This window comes from Chlorocebus sabaeus, chromosome 1 (genome assembly GCF_047675955.1).
Source record: "Chlorocebus sabaeus isolate Y175 chromosome 1, mChlSab1.0.hap1, whole genome shotgun sequence".
NCBI classification, from domain to species: Eukaryota; Metazoa; Chordata; class Mammalia; order Primates; family Cercopithecidae; genus Chlorocebus; species Chlorocebus sabaeus.
The window spans coordinates 99,086,949-99,104,516 of NC_132904.1; the positions used below are offsets into that span (position 1 = coordinate 99,086,949).

General features: G+C 36.7%; 1 protein-coding gene across 1 annotated transcript in view; it reads right to left on the reverse strand.

Moving 5' to 3' along the window:
- Positions 1–532: 532 nt before the first annotated feature.
- The window catches only part of MMP20 (matrix metallopeptidase 20), a 48,505-nt gene continuing 31,469 nt past the window's right edge, over positions 533–17,568 (reverse strand). Inside the window, exons 8-10 of the mRNA XM_008020664.3 lie at positions 17,162–17,318; positions 2,746–2,849; positions 533–1,180 (exon numbers count right to left, since the gene is read on the reverse strand). Of these exons, the coding sequence (XP_008018855.1) occupies positions 1,080–1,180; positions 2,746–2,849; positions 17,162–17,318 (362 nt within the window). The 3' untranslated portion in view covers positions 533–1,079. The remainder of the gene's footprint in view (positions 1,181–2,745; positions 2,850–17,161; positions 17,319–17,568) is intronic.

Sequence of the window (17,568 nt, forward strand, 5' to 3'; positions counted from 1 at the left end):
GTCTATGAAGTATTACAAGTATTTTATCATTCAATTTTAGAACCACTAAAATATTTTAGAATCTTTATATTCTAGAGACTAAGACTAAAGCAAAATTATAAGAATGACAGAGCCATAGTTTTATCTATACTGATCACTAGGTAGTGGAAAAAGGTTTAGCTTGAAGTAAGAAAAACTAAAACAAAAAGATGAACTTCCCTGAATGGAAGACTATTCAAAAGACACTCACTTAGCTGGGTCACTGAGGCTGTTTTCAGGAAGCAGGAAGTAGAATGAGTTACTGTTATCTTTTTCTGGGTCTGTGTACTTATGATGCTATCTTATGGTTTAATTTTTCTGTAGGTACACAGGATGTGTGGGTGGCCAAATAAAGTATTACAGAAGCAAGTAAATATTAACAGAAAAAAGAAAAGAGGAACTGTTCTATTAAAACATTTTATTAGCTTTTGTTAAAAAATTTTCCAGTTGCAGAGTGCCCGTCTCTTGCCTACTATGAAAATTTATTTGAATAGGTTTATCCACCTAAGCCTACATCAGAGACCAGTGAGTAGACACAAAGTTAAACACACAAGAAACAACTCTTATGCAGTATTTTGTTGTGATGTCTTTTAAGTAAAAATTGGGAAATTTATATTTATTATAACAAATGATGGCCAAATGATGGCCACAAAAGCCATTGCTTGCAAATAATTATAATTCATACGGTAATGACATTTCCTGTGAAAAGAATTAAAATATATGTCGTGGGATCCACCACTAGTCTTCCTTCTGGAAATAAAAATCAAACTGATCAATTTGCTTCAGTATATTAGGTAAGAAAAAAATAATGGTGTCTAACTGCAGAGGGCGTTGTGTTGATTCGGATTTTGTATAGAGGTGTCCATATAGGAACTTTCTAATGTGGATTCTGATTATACAACTATGAAAAAATTTGGAAGTATTATTTTTCTCAATGAATTCTAATTTGATTTGAAGGCCATGGGAAGAATCCCTGTCCTATATTCTGCTTTAGTCCTTAAGATCCAGTTAGAAGCTGCTTGCAGTCGTCCTCATTGCTTGGGAAGACTAGGCTTTTCTATTTAGCAACCAATCCAGGAACTAGATTTCACCACACTAACCACATCTTCCTTCTCTGTGTCATACTTGTATGTTTTTGGTCCTGAAAAGAAGTAAATGTAGCCTAAAAGAGACAAAGTTGAAATTGTGGTTACTGAAGATGACCAGCACATATATAAATGGAAGGATTTGTCATTGTCACTTTCTTAAGGTGTCACCAAAGAGGAATTGTGAATTTGTCAGGTGGCAGTTAGCTTGTCTTCTGTCTTCATGCCCTAGAACCCGACTCCTAAACTTCTCAGTCATTTCTGAGTTTTCTCCTTGTTCCAGCTCGGGTAAGGCCTTCTCGTTGGGGTCATCCAATGTGTCATGCTCAGTTATGTGCTGTGCTTCTGCTCAGGCTGTTCTCCAGGAAGCCCCTTCCCTTCTCTTTGCCTAGTTAAGCCTCTGGCCAATCTTCAAAACCCATCTGAAGTCTCACTATAAAATTTCCAATGATTGCTGCCGATTCTGATCTTTTAATTCTCAGATCGGCTCTTGCAATTATTGTGAGGTCTACCACATGACTCAATACTAAATTATAGATGGTCTGTTTTCCAGTCATTTCATCTGTGTTGGGTGAACCATTCTGTGAGAGCAGAGGCCACGTCTGGAATGGTCTTTGCACTTCTGAACAGTGTCCAGCCCTGTGTTACTTTTTTCAGGAAGAGTGTACTGACTGATTCAGAAGATTCAATTAAATTTATTCGACAAAGTTCTATTGAACTTTCCTAGCTATGTGTTAAATTGCAGGAATTGGATGATGGAATGGGAAAAAGCACTGAGAAGCTTGAGAATATTTTTTTTTTTTTTGAGACAGGGTATCACTCTGTTGCCCAGGCTAGAGTTCAGTGATGCAATTACAGTTCACTGCAGCCTCGACCTCCTGAGCTCAAGTAATCCTCCCATCTCAGCATCCTGAGTAGCTGGGACTACAGGTGTGTGCCATTATTCCCAGCTAACTTTTTTGTAGAGACAGAGTTTCGCCATATTGCTCAGGCTGGTCTTGAATTTCTGGGCTGAAGCGATCCTACCACCTCACCCTCCCAAAGTGCTGGGATTACAGGTGTGAGCCACTGCCCCTGGCCAAGACTATGTGTACTTTAAAGATAGAAAAGGTAATCTTGACCCAGGCAGACTTTATGATCTAGCTGACTAATCGATTGAAGCTATACTTTAAAAACTTTCCGTTAGGTGGTCAACATGGTGAAACCCCATCTCTACAAAAAATACAAAAATTAGCTGGGCGTGGTGATACGCACCTGTAGTCCCAGCTACTTGGGAGGTTGAGGCAGAAGAATTGCTTGAACCTGAGAGGCAGAGGTTGCAGTGAGCAGAGATTGCACCACTGCACTCCAGCCTGGCCACAGAGCGAGACTCTGTCTCAACACACACACACACACACACACACACACATGAAAAAAAAACCAAAAAAACTTTCCGTTAGGAAAAAGAGAACTACAATAACCAGAACTTTTATAGTTACTCTTTCTAGTGGATAATCTGTTTAGATAAACTTATGAAAGGACCTAAGACCAAATATAAGAATCAATGACTCCCACTTGGAAATCCACTTTTTGTTGTGTTAAAGCAGAGCCCAGACTTCTTATGATAGTTTTCATGAAGAAAGTTTTCAGTGGAAACACTCACCATTTAATTCTACAGCAGCATCGATTTGGCCATTTACTCCTGAAAATTCTTCTTCAGTATTCTTTGGATAGTCTTTTTCCATTTTCCTTTTCCGTTCATCGTAGCTAGAAAAAGTATTATTTCATAAATAATATTACTAAGAGGTTTTTACTGGTTGTAAATGACACTATATTGATCAGGCATATGCACACTTATAACTTATTTAGGTTTCTCTCTCTGTCATATACGCATACACATGCACTTATGTTGTTGTTTATTTATTTTTTCTTTGTTGTGTTTTTGTTTCTTTTGAGATGCGGTCTCACTCTGTTGCCCAGACTGAAGTGCAGTGGTGCCATCATGGCTCACCACTGCCTTGACCTTCCAAGCTCAAGTGATCCTCCTGTCTCAGCCTCCTGAGTAACTGGGAATACAGGCATGTACCACCACACCCTGGATAATTTTTGTTTTTTATAGAGACAAGGTCTTGCCATGTTGCCCAGGCTGGTCTCAAACTCCTGGTCTCAAGCAATCCTCCCACGTCAACCTCCCAAAGTGCTAGGATTACAGGAATAAACCACTGGTCCTGGCACTTGTTGTTGTTTAAATTGGGCTCTTAAAATACCTAAAAGAGATTATAGACCTTTATCACTATGCTCACATGTCCCTGAGATTCTGGAAGTCACTTGCTTAAAGCAGTCTCCAAAAAATTTCCACATACATTGTTTAGAATTATTCATTCTACATATTATAGCAACATGTTCTGTTAAATCAAAAAAACCTTGCCATTTGAAAGGAACTCTCTATATTTTTTATTGCCTTATTTATTGTTGTAATTAGTTCTCTCTCTCAATTCCTTGGTTCATCAAACAATTGAAAGCCTTTCATAGGGGCTTTTATTCATGAACTTATGCTATGTATCCATGCAGAAAGGGTTGAACAAATAATGCACATTGAACAAATAAACAAATGTGTGAACAATAAGTAAATAAGAACCAAGTAAATATGTAATAATTGAACTTCTGCCTTTTAAACCAATTTACTTGAATTTCGTTGCTTTTGTTTCCTGGAAAGCTTATATGACTGACTGAATAGTAGACCTGATTTCTTTTTCTGGATCAGCAACCAGCATTCAATGATAACTCTGAAGATTGATTAACACATCTCTTTGTGATCTAAATTACTCATTGTTAAAAAAGACTGTGACCGTGTGAGTCAGCATGACTTGTATGAGAATCAGACTTCATTTAAAGTTTGAGAAAGTCCCTTCTTCATTAGCACAGAGTTCCAAATGGGGACACTCCCAGGTGGACACCCCACTCCTTTCCCACCAAAAGGTCAGACAATTTCTCCCAGTGCCTGGGCTACTGAGAAATTTCCTGTGGCAGCAGATCCCACCCACCGTCTCTTGAAATGTGCCTTTTGTGTGGCTATGACTACACAGGACAGGGACAACTCTCTAGTGATGTTGAGCCGGAGGCAAACATTGAAAAAGACATACTCAGGCTGAAACTAAATGCAAGTCTGAGCTGCTCTACAGAATGTCTGGAGCTAGGGGTGGAAGCTAACTGTCCCAGCATATTATCCATATTAACTATAACAATTAATGTTTCATGTGGACCTTATGTGTAGACATTATGCAGTGGCCTGCATAACAAACACAAGGTTACCTACTTTTCATTTCACTAAGTGAGAACATTACCATTTAACCTTGATTACCTTGATTACCACCTGTTTTCATAATCATTTCACAAAGAAAAAGAAACGTTAACACCAAAAAGGCAGAAAGGACATAAACTCAGAATAAAAGATGGTTTTCACCAATAATCTGTTTTTATGCTGACATAGACTGCAGCTCCCTGATTTATAATATTGTGCTGTTCTTATTTAGCTGTGAACTGGTGAGAACTTTGTGATGATCTAGCCCTTTGTTTCTGGACAGATATTTAAGGATTCCTATTATAGTCCAAAGAGCTCAACATGTACAGTCTGATGGTACTGGGTTTGAATTTCTGACTCTGTTACCTGCTGACTCCGTGATCAGGAGAACGTACTTTGAGCTCTGAACCCTGGTTTTTCTCATCTGGAAAACAGTGGTCATGAGGGTAAGAAACAATTTACACACACACACATGCACAGACACCACACACATACACACACACGTGGCACATGTAGCACCAAGAGCAGGCCCAAGCCAGCCGACTTTATCGTTTATTTTGGCCCCAAGAACAATTAACTCTGATTTGTCAGTATAAGATTGAGTGAATTTAGTGGTTTGATCTGGGATCCTAAGTCATTAAGGAGTTTAATCTTTAAACTTACTTTACAAGGTAATATTTGCGGTGGTAGGCAAAGTTGAGAAGGGGTGAAAAAGGAGGGCTAAAAAATGTGGGAGGCAGTCTGGAGAAGCAAGTCAGAGAGGGGATTAAGATGAAGTAGGTCTGCTGGTGTGGTGAGGATTTTGCTGAGAGAGTAACAGAAAAGGAGATTATATGATAGGATGAAGATCATGGGCATTTTGACTAACAACAAATAAATGATGAAGAGAATTGAAGAATGAACATATGTGGTGGTTGGGAAGGCCCACTGAATTTGGATTCAGAGGACACGAAATACATCTTCAGATGGACCACTGTAGCTGTGTGATCTTGAGTGAATCAGGTAACCTCTCGGAGACACAATGTTCAATGAAAATAAAAGAAATACCTACTTCTCAAGATTGTTGCAAAGGTAGATGGGACAATGAGAGAATATGAGAAAATGCTCAGCATGATTCCTGGCACATAGTGAGCCAGTTGTTAAGAAATAGTAACTGAATTTCAGTATTAAGGAAATAAATACAATTTTTATTGAGAATCAACTATATCTTGAGTATCTGCTAAAATCATTGCATATATCCTCTCATCACTGAGGTCTTATTTGTGAAACCTAAATACCAAACTAGAAATAGTGATCTGAATTATGTTTATTTCCTTTGTGGGCATTTGTTACATCATTTAATATTGATTCAAGGTATTTACATTTAATATATATTAAATAAATCATTGCCTATACAACAGATATGTGATGTGGTTTTTCAAATGTGTTATCTTACTCTCCACATTTGTATTCTAAGGACTCAGAGTCTGTCTTGATAAAGTGCCTGCATTTTTGTTTAACCTCATCTGTATGCTTAGAACTTAGATTTGTTAGGTATTTTTGGTGTTTTGATTGTGCTGATTTCAGTCATATGTCAAGGGCATAACTGACTCCATTCTACCCTCTTAGAAGCACTAAATGGGGATCTGAGTTTGCTAAAGGATGCTTAAACAGAATGCAAGAAAGGGCGGCAAAAAGGGGAATTTACTGATAAGGTTTCTGAAATGGTTTCAGGGAGTTTTCTCAAGGTGACCTTTCCAGTGTGGGTCAGGAGGGACAGTGAAATAGAAATCTGAAATTCCATTTTGAAGTTAATGATTTCAGCCAGACATCACATGACTTTCATGAATGAAGTGGTCTTTGTGATCTATACTAGAGACGGGCAGGTAGGAGAGTGATCGGGAACAAAGAGAAGGCAGGAGAGGAGGAAGCTGCCATGTACAATCCCAGATGAGAGTCAGGAAACAAGACCCCATGAGGAAAATGATTGTGAGGAGATTCTGGGACAAATAATTTGTAACAACATAGAAAAATATGTATCCTACAATATTAAGTAGAAGAATGTTAGGACACAAAATTGCATACATAATTACTTAAAAATGGGGAAAACTGCCAGGAAAAAAAATAGAAGAAAAACATTAAATGAGGATCAAAAGATGTTGCAGGTGTTGGCCATTGAAGAATTTCTTTCCCTTTCATATATTCTGTGTTTTCTGTAACAAACATCACGTGCTGCCCTTGGACTCCATCTTCCTGGGCAGGCTTATATCCTCACATGGCCTTAATCACCACCTGATTACATGATGAATTCCAAGCTTATCTTTCCAGCCTGAGTGCTCTTGAGTTCAAGACCTGTATGTCCAAATCTCTTTTTGATATTTTTCTTCTCAGTTCTCACCAGCACGTCAAACTCCATGTGTGCAAAATGAAACTGCTTCTTGTTCCCCTAAATCTGCTTCATTTCTTAAGTTTACTGTCTTGATAAATGCCAAAATTGAAAACCCATTTGTTAAGGAAATTACCCCCAACTAGTCAGTCACCCAGACCTATGTTTTCTACCATTTGAAGAACAATCAAATCTACCCCAACTCCCAAACTTATCATCTTTGGCAGAATTCTTGCAATAGTTCTCGCTCTTATTTAAACAATTCAGTGGTTTTTTAGTGCACAGTCATTTGCCATATATTGACATTTCAGGAAATGACAGACCATGTACATGATAGTGGTCCCATAAGATTGTAACACGTATTTTTACTATACCATTTCTATGTTTAGATACACAAATACTTACCATTGTATTGCAATTGCCTACAGTATTCAGTACAGTATCATGCTGTATAGGTCTGTAGGAGCTATAGGAGAAATAGGGTATACCATATGGCCTAAGTGGGTAGTAAGCAATACCATCTAGGTTTGTGTAAGTACACTCTATGATGTTTGCTGATTGACCAAATCACCTAATGACACATTCCTCAGATCACAGCCCCACTGTTAAGCAAGTGATGTATGACTATAGTCACAGAATTGTGCTACCATCAACACAATCAATTTTAGAATGTTGCCATCACCTGCCCCCACAAAAACCTTATACCTTTTCACTGTAAGTCCCCATATCCCACAAAAACCTTGTACCTTTTCACTGTAAGTCCCCATATCCCACACCCCCATCCCTCCATCTCAACCACACCTAGACAATCACTATCTACTTTCTGTCTGTTTAAACTTGCCTATTATGGACATTTTATATAATATGCAGATTTTCATGACTGACATCTTTCATTTAGTATAATGCTCTCAAGATTCATCCAGGTTGTACCGTGTACCAGCACTTCATTCATTTTTGTGGGCAAATAATATTCCATTGTATGAATTTATCACATTTTATATATCCATTCAACACTTGATGGAGATTTGGGTTGTTTCCAGCATTTGTCTATTATGAAAAATGCTGCTATGAACGTTTGTATACAGCTATTATGTGGACTTATGTTTTTACTTCTCTTGGGTATATCCTCAAGAGAAAGTGGAATTCTGGGTCAAATGATAATTCTATTTTCTACTTTTTGAGGAGAAAGAGACTGCTTTCCAAAGTGACTCCTAATTTGCATTTCTGCTACCAATATATGAGGGTTCTGATTTCTCCATATTCTCACCAACACTTATTATTATCTGACTTTTTGACAATGCATTCTAGTAGGTGTGAAGAAGTATTTCACTGTGGGTTTCATTTGCATTTTTCTCATGACTATTGATATTGAGCATCTGTTCATGTGCTTACTGGCCATTTGTATATCTTTGTTGGAGAAATGTCTATTTAGATCTTTTGCTTATATTTTAACTGAGTTATTTTTGTTATTAATTGAATAGTCCTTTATATATTCTAGACACAAGTTCTTTATCAGATATATGACTTACAAACGTTTCTTCCCATTCCTTGGGTTGTCTTTTTACTTTGTTGATAGTGTGCTGTGAAGCAGAAAAGTTTTTAATTTTGAGTAAGCCTAACTTGTCCATTTTTTCTTTTTGCTTATGCTTTTGGTGTTGTATCTGAGCATTCATTGCTAAATCCAAGCTCATGGAGATTTATCTTTGTATTTTCCTTTAAGAGTTATGTCATATTAGCTCTTATATTTAAGGAATTTGATCAATTTTGAGTTAATTTTTGTATATGTTGTGAGGTAGGGGTCTAAGTCCATTCTTTTGCATGTGGCTATCCACTCCTTCCAGCACCACTTGTTGAAGATACCATTTTTCTCCATTGAATGACTTTATATATTTGTCAAAAATCAGCTGCCCATAGATACATGGATTTATTTCTGAACTCTAAATTTTATTCTACTAACATATACGGCTATCCTTATGCTAATATGACAGTCTTAGTTACTGTTTCTTTGTAGTAAATTTTGAAATTGGGAAGTACGAATCCTCCAACTTTGTTCTTTTTAAAGATATTTTGGCTATTCTAGGCCCGTGAGTTTTGACTTTCAAGAAAAACTTAACAATTTCTACAAAGAAACTAATGGTACTCTGATAGAGATTGTGTTGATTGATACAGATCAATTTGGGGACTACTATCATCTTAAAAATATCCTGATTCATGAACATGAGATATCACTCCATTTAGATCTTGCTTAATTTCTTTCAACAATGTTTTGTAGTTTTCAGACTACAAAACGAAATTTTCCATTTCTTTTGTTAAATTTATTTCTAAGTATTTGACTCTTTTTGATGCTATTCCAGGCGGAAGTGCTTTCTTAATTTCATTTTCAAATTGTTTGTTGAGGTGTATAAAAACGCAATTGATTAAAACATTGAACTCATTCCTTTCAACCTTTCTGAACTCATTTATTATTTCTAAAAGGTTTTTTAGAGTATTCTCTAGGGTTTTTCTATTTAAAAGATAATACCATATGCAAAAAGAAATAGTTTTACTTTCTTTCCTATCCGGATAATTTTTATTTCATTTATTCTTATTTAATTCTCTTGTTTAGGTCCTCCAGTACAATGTGAATGGAGAGATGAGAGCAGAAATTTTTGTCTTGTTTTTGATTTTTAGGAGAAATGCATCCAGTCTTTCACCACTGACTATGCCATCAGCTATGGGTTTTCATAGATGCTCTTTATTGATTTGAGAAGGGATTTTTTTTATTCCTAGGTTGTTGAATGTTTTTTATTATGAAATAATGTTGAATTTTGCCAAATGCTTTTACTGCATCTATTGAGATGATTATATGATTTTTGTTTTTATTCTATTGATATGGTACATTACATTAATTGATTTTTGGATATTAAACCAATCTCGAATTCCTGTGACAAATCGCACTTAGTCTTGGTGTATAATTCTTTTTATATGTTGCTGGATTTAGTTTGTTAGTGTTTTTGGAGGATTTTTGTAGCCATATTTATAATAGATACTGGTCTGAAGCTTTATTTTCTTGTGATGTTTCTGTCTGGTTTTGGTATAAGGGTAATGCTTACTTCAGTGAGTTAGGTAGTGTTTTCTTCTTTTCTATGTTTTGGAAAAGTCTGTGAAAAACTGGTATTAATTCTGTTCTCTTCTAAGGTTTGGAGGAGTTTGTTAAAAAATGATATTAATTCTTCTTTAAATGTATTGGTAGAATTTACCAGTGAATGCTTCTGGACCTGGGCTTTTCTCTGTGGATAGTTTTTGATTACTACTTTAATCTCTTTTCTTATTGTAGGTATATTCAGACTGTGTATTTCTTTTTGACTTGGTTTCACTAGATTGTGTCTTCTTAGGAATTTGTCCATTTCATTTAAGTTACCTAATTTATTGGTATACAATCGTTCGCAGTATTCCTTTATGACCCTTTTTATTTCTGTAAGGTGGGTAGTAATGTCTCCTCTTTTATTTCTGATTTTAGTAATTTAAATTTTTTCTTTTGGCCGGGCACGGTGGCTCACGCCTGTAATCCCAGCACTATGGGAGGCTGAGGCGGTCGGATCACAAGGTCAGGAGATTGAGACCATTCTGGCTAACACAGTGAAACCCCGTCTCTACTAAAAAATACAAAATAAATTAGCCAGGCATGGGGGCGGGTGCCTGTAGTCTCAGCTACTTGGGAGGCTGAGGCAGGAGAATGGTGTGAACCCAGGAGGTGCAGCTTGCAGTGAGTGAGCCAAGATCGCGCCACTGCACTCCAGCCCCGGGGGGAAGAGCAAGACTCTGCCTCAAAAAAAAATTTTTTTTCTTTCTTATTTGGTCAATCTAGTAGAAAGTTTGTCACTTTTGTTTATTTTCTCAAAGAACCAATCTTTAATTTTGTTGGTTTTCTCAAACTGTTTATTTATCATCTACTTTATTTATTTGCATTATAATATTTGTATTTCCTTCTTTCTTCTTGCTTTAGGTTTAATATGTTCTTGATTTTCCAGTGCCTCAAAGTGGAAGGTGAAGTTATTGATTTAAGATTTTTCTCCTTTTTAAATATAGGCATTTATAGCTATAAATTTTTCTCTGAGTTCTGCTTTCACTGCATTACATAAGTTCTGGTATGTTGTATTTTAATTTTCATTTATTTCTAAGTACTTTCTAATTTCCCTTGTGATTTCTTCTTTGACTTATTGGTTGTTTAATAGTGTGTTGTTTAATTTCCACATATTTGTCAGTTTTCTAGTTTTCTTTCTAGTACTGATTTCTGGCTTTATTCTATTGTGATCAGACGAGATACTTGTATGACTTAAGTTGTTTTAAATTTGTTGAGACTTGTGTGGTGGCCTAACATATAGTCTGTTCTGGGGAATGTTCCATGTTCACTTGAAAAGAATGTGTATTCTGCTCTTTTTGGGTATAGCATTCTATAGATATATGTTAGGTTTAGTTGGTTTATAGTATTGTTCAAGTCTTTTATTCTTTGTTGATCTCTCTAGTTGTCCTATCCATTATTGAAAGTGAGGTATTGAAATCTTTATTATTGTTTCATTATTGAGTTATCCCTTCATTTCTGTCAATTAATGCTTCATACATTTTTGGGGCCCTGTGTTAGATGCACATATGTTTATAATTATGTCTTCATGGTATATTGACTTTTTGTCATTATAAAATGTCCTTCTTTATTGCTAGTAGCATTTTTTATTTCAAAGTCTGTTTTGCCTGATAATAGTATAGCCATTCAAGCTTTCTTATGGTTGCTATTTGCTGACGTATTTTTTCCATTCTTTTACTTTCAATCTATTTGTATCTTTGAACCTAAAATGTATCTCCTGTAGACAGCGTATAGTTGGGTCTTGTTTTTTACAATCCAATCTGGCAGTCTTTGCCATTTGATTAGACTGTTTAATTTATTCACATTTAAAGTCATTGATAAAGTTGGATTTATGCTTGCCATTTTACTTTTTGTTTTCTATATAACTCATGTCTTTTTGGTTCCTCTATTCATCCTCACTGTTTTCTTTTGCATTAGTAAAAATTTTCTAATGTAACATTTTAATTTCTTTTATAATTGTTTAACTATATTTTCCTAAGTGATTTCCTTAGTGGTTGATGTAGGGCTTGCCATATACATGTTAACTTACAAAAATCTTAAGACTTATACTAAATTAATTCCAGTGAGATATAGAAACATTACTCCTATTTAACTCTATTTCTCTTCCCTTCCTTCTGTGTTATTATTGTTATACGTATTATATCAATATACATCTGAAGCCCCAAATTAATTGTTACAATTATTATTTTATATAATTTAATGTCTTCTAAAGAAGCTGAGAAGAGAAAAGATAAGATGTATATATTTGCAGCTTTTGTTGCATTAATTGTCTTATTTGCCATTTCTGGTTCTGTTCTTTCGTTCCTATGAAATTTAGTTACCATCTAGTGTCATTTTTTTTTTAAGTCAAATACAGTTGTGCTCCCACCTACTTCCTTCATGTTATTGATAAATATATTTCTTTCTACATGTTGTAGCCTTAACAATACAAATATGCAATAATATGCACATTGTTTAATATAATTGATTTTCCATTTTTAAATTAAGAGAATAAAGAAGAAGAAATGTGCATTTATGCTGTCTTTTACATAATTACACTTACTGATGCTCTCTGGATATTTGTGGGGGCTTGAATTGCTATCTAGGCTCACTTACTTTCAGCCTAAAGAACTTTCTTTAGTATATCTGGTTAGACAATCTGCAAGTAACAAATTCTCTCAGTTTTTGTTTCTCTGGGAATGCCTTTATTTCTCCTTCATTTTTGAAAGATAACTCTGGTGGATGTAAGATTCTTGGTTGAGTTTTTTCTTTGAGAACTTTGAGTATGCTTTCCACTGCCTTTTGGCCTAACTAGTTTTTCTGGTTTCAAGTCTCATTTCCCTCTAATACAGTCGCATTGCTGGCAGAGTGTTATTTTTATAACATGAATCTTACTGAGTTTCTCCCTTGTCGAAGATATTTAACATGTCCCTCTTCTCTGCAGAATAAACACTGATCTCCCTAGAAAAGCATTGACCCTACCTGATCTTTACCCTGGTTTCCTTGGGCCACCGTTTTGATTTTAGTCTATATTCTAGTCATACTGAACTGCTTGAGGTTTTCCCCATGCTCACATGCTATTTTGTGCATCAGTGCCTTTGCTTTAACTGCTTTCTCTGCCTGGAAGCCACCCACCTGCACCTCAGCCTCTGTCTGGGAAACTCCTACACAACTCTCAAAATGGAGCTCAGCCATCACTTCCTCTAAGAATTATTTCCTGATAATTTTGCTAAGTTGGCCATATCCTCTTTGTTTTGACCCACTGATCTCCCTGAAGTCTTGAATCAGGGCACTTTTGGCACTTGGATTTCTGTTAGTTATTTATCTATGTATTTACCCTCAACTGTAAGACCTGTTCACCCAACATGAACTGAATGCTTATTATGTGACAGGCATTTCACATTTTTCTCTTTCAATGCCATAATTCTAGGAAGTGTATAGTATTTCTACCCCTATTTTGCAGATGATGAAACTAAGGCAGAAAGGTGATCCAAATTGCCAGATGATTGTTGGTAGAGTTAAGATGAACACTAGGACTCTTTTACTTCTGCCCATTCTTAACCAGCAAACTCTACACCTTCTCTTGAATGTCACTAGTACACAGGCTGACACATAATATGTCTAACAAATGTAGGTTGAATGTGGTAGTTTAGTCACAAATTTTTTAAAATTTAAAACGTGAAAAAACAAGATTTTTTAACCCTATTTCATCTTACTTCTTTTTGTTACTTATTATTTATTTATTTATGGTGACTATAAAATCCTCAGATAAAAACATCTATTTCTAGTATTTCTGAGGCATTCAGGAAGGAGAGAATATGGAAGACATATTCTACTTTGCAGCAATGATGTCCTGAGTCTGACTGTATAGAAAGAGTTGATTCATGGTAGAGGGGCAATATGATTGAAAAGGGGTAGGACCTGCAGATTTGCAAGTCACTTTGCATGAAATTCAGAAATCATTGACTATCTTGAAGAATTATGGAGGTGTTGACATCCCCTTCCCCCAGAAATCCCTTGATGTAGCCACTGCTGTGCTACTGGTAGGCGAGGGAGAACATCTAAAAGAAGAAATTAGCCATAGGAAGTGGAAATAATGTAAAAAATGAAAAACTGGTGGAACCATTAGGGCCTGCTAGAAAGAGAAAAGGAAGGAATAAAAGTAAGGGGAAGTGGCTCTAGCTGGCAAAGTTTAACCAATATGTCATTTGCTGATATAGCATGTAATGGCATCAACATAGTAGAGCCTCCTATTTGGATTTGACATTGTGGTCCTCTGTGTGCTGCTCCCCTGTAAGTAACTACCACACAGAGACATGGGTTCTCCCTTTTAGAGTCTAATCCAACCTGGCCCTAGGCCAACCTTCAATCCTCTGTGGAGGAAGTTCCTCGGTCATTTCCTTGTGGCATTTCATTCACTAAAACTGGGTCCAAACTCTGGGAGTTCTTGGAGAATTTCCAGAGACTTTTCTTCTCTTGGCACATTCCTCTGTCACAGAGTGAAGTAGCATGAGGGGCAAGGAAGAACCTGATAAATGTCTAAGATGAATAAGACCTAACACACTTTCAGTGGATGTCAATGTAGTGAAATTCTTATTCCATAACTTGAGGCTTGGGACCTTCCATATTTTTGAGTGTGGCCATGTGCTTACCTACAAAACTTCATTTGTCTCCTTTGTCCTTTCTTTGCAGTTGCATCCTTCTATAGTAGGGATGTAATGACTAAAGCTCCCCTGGCCACCACGAGTCATGAGGCAACCATGAGAATGGAAGTATGTGTTAAGAATAGCGGAGCAAAATGTTTAAGGGAACTTGGGTCCCTGGTGATCACCAGTCAGCCATACCAAACTGTCAGACTTTTTATATATATAAGAAAAACAAACCCTCATGTGTTTAAGCCACAATTATTTTGGGGTTTCTGATACTAATGGCTAAATTAAATTTCAAACCAATAGAGGACTTCACATGACATTAAGATGTCACACATATGAGGCCCTGTAAAGCACACTGTGCAGAATTCAGGGGTGTTTATGAATAGGGCCAGTACAATAGCTTTCTCTAAACTTTTGAGCTATAGGTCAGGGTTGTCTTACTCCTTGGGGCATACACCAGTGTGTGTGTTGGAGTGTGTAAAGTAGAAGATTCCCATTGCTGATGGGAGTGTCTATGTTTTGCCAAAAGCAGCAATTTCAGTCCAATGTTTGGGGCCTTCAGTATTTAAAAAGGAAATTCCCTTTGATGAGATTTTTGACTGAATCGCTGCTCAGAGAAATATTGAGGTTTAAGCAATTTGCTAAGCATCACAAGTTGTTATGAAATTATTTGTTAATTACCATATAAGTTCCTACTGTTGCTGAACAATAACTCTTTTTGAGCACCTACTTTGTGCAGACACTGCTAGGTGTCTGTGTCTGCATGCATTGTATCACTTAACACTCTCCGTAACCTGGGAAGGTTAGAAGTGCCTACCATGGTTTCCTTTCTTAACCAGAAAAATGAGCTTGTTAACATTTTAGTTAATGCTCTAGACCAACTTTTTGGTGAATCTATTTATCTAGATTATGAAAGACTTCTCCTTAGTAGATACTCACAGAGGGCCAGTTGGAAAGGACAGTATGATTTTCTCTGGGGGCAATGAGCATCACTAAAATCAGAGAGCCTTGACTTCCCCATCCTAAAACTTACAGAGAATTTTGAACCTCTGCCCACATCTCTTAACTTGGCTGTTAGGCTTCAATTCAGCCTGACTGAAGGTATATGCTTTACTGCAGGTGCTGGTGGGTGGTAGATTAGACCAAAGATCAGGTGATAAATGGGCAAGAGAGACAATGGGAGAGTGGTTAATTCCCCCATTGAGAATCACACTGTGAATACCCTTTAAAACGTTAACTGAATAATCCTAACATAAACGCCCTCATACTCCAACACACATGCTTACACATGCTTCTCTTGATTTTATTCTCTGAAAATTCAGCAGGGGAATTGGATTTCTCAATACCTATCTTCCTGTATATCTGCTCTGTGACTACAGCCACCTTATCTTAAAGAAAGACTTTAGAGAATCATATTCTGTCCTGCAGATATTAGGGCCTCAATAAGTGAATTCCTGTCATCACGTTTTAAAAAGGAAGGTCTGAGAGAAAAATAGCTGACCTAGTGGCTTAAACACTGGTCTGGAAGTGACAGCTCATGACACCACATGACACTAAGCAATGCTTCCATGGCTCTCAGTGGCCCAGAAGAGTCAGCAGAATCCATATTTGTTTGCAATTCTTTCTTTATACAAGAAATTTGCTTTCTTATGAAATGTATGTGTGCCTCACTTATATTATTTTCTCAACTCCAAATTGGGGAAGAAAATATGAATCAGAATAAGATGACAAATATCTATTTTAAAATTTCTTTTATATCACAAAAATGATTATTTAAAATATGTGATAGGAAATAAAATGAAAGCTCTTGGAACAAAGTTGGGTGCTCTGTTTTCTTCAAGACCCTTTCATGAGCCTAAGGTGTCTAGCATTGTCACCTGCTTAGAATCTGCTTTTGCTTTTATCTTCAGATGTTTAGGTAAACAGGCAAAAAGAGAAAACTGGGAACAGAGGGAAGGTGTGCAGAGGCAGGGGTGATCTTTGAAGGGGCTCCACTCGTTCCTCAACATGAGTCAACTAAGGATAGAAACTCAGTAGCTAAGATAAGGTGTGACCCTTTGTGCAGTGATTGGATGACAGATGACACCTAATTCAGATTTGCTCATACAAAGCCCCTGAGGACAGGAATTGAAATTATATGGTTTCCTTTGGATAAGAAGGATCCTCATATTCTAGGCTGGATAAAAGGACTAAGAAATAAGGCCTTTTCCTTCCAGCAGAACTATACTTCAAAGAGACCCATAGTCAGGACCATCTCCATTTTGCCCTAAATCATGGAGTATTGTGGAATGCATTTTATGCTCACATAATAGCAAAGTCAGGCATTCTCAGAGGGTAGTTAGGGATTTGGTGATGCTGCATCTACTCTTTTAGGCCACTAGGTGTCCAGTTAATGAGTGCATTGAAAGATCAGGATGTGTCATGTCCTAGAGATCAAACAATGAGATTGTTGAATGAAGGTTTCACTCATTATTTGGATGATTCCATATCTTGAAGACAGTCAACCATCTGTAATTGGCACCCCAGTGGCTGAAAAGAGTCAACAGGCCTATTGCAAACTTGCCTTGCACTCTTTCATGGAAGGGTTTTGTGTTTTTTTTGTTGTTGTTTTAATCCTTCTCATTGAATACATATAGAGAGTCAAAAGGAAAAAAGGCATACCTGTAGTATTCATCTCCCACAAAGAAAAGGGTCTTCTGTGGCTCCCTGAGGTAGACAGCAGCATCTATTCGCTGCACGTGCCTTGGAAATCCAAAGTCATAAATAGTTCGAGGAGGACCTTGCATTTGGAATCCTCTTGTTATCCAGTAGTGGGGACCTGAAAACAGAAATTAAAGTTTATGAAAACTCTGCACCACATGTTGATGCACTTCTCTCATAAAGATTTCTATGAAGGCTCATAAATGGTGTTAGTCTATGGGATACTTGCCATGGCTATAACCCAACAGGAGATATAAGCTTCTAACTACTCAGTTCAGTAAAAGACTTCAAACTTCTCTGGAGGTAAAATTCCCTAGTTATACCTTAAGAAAGCAATAACATTGATACAATTGTGTTTTACATTTAAC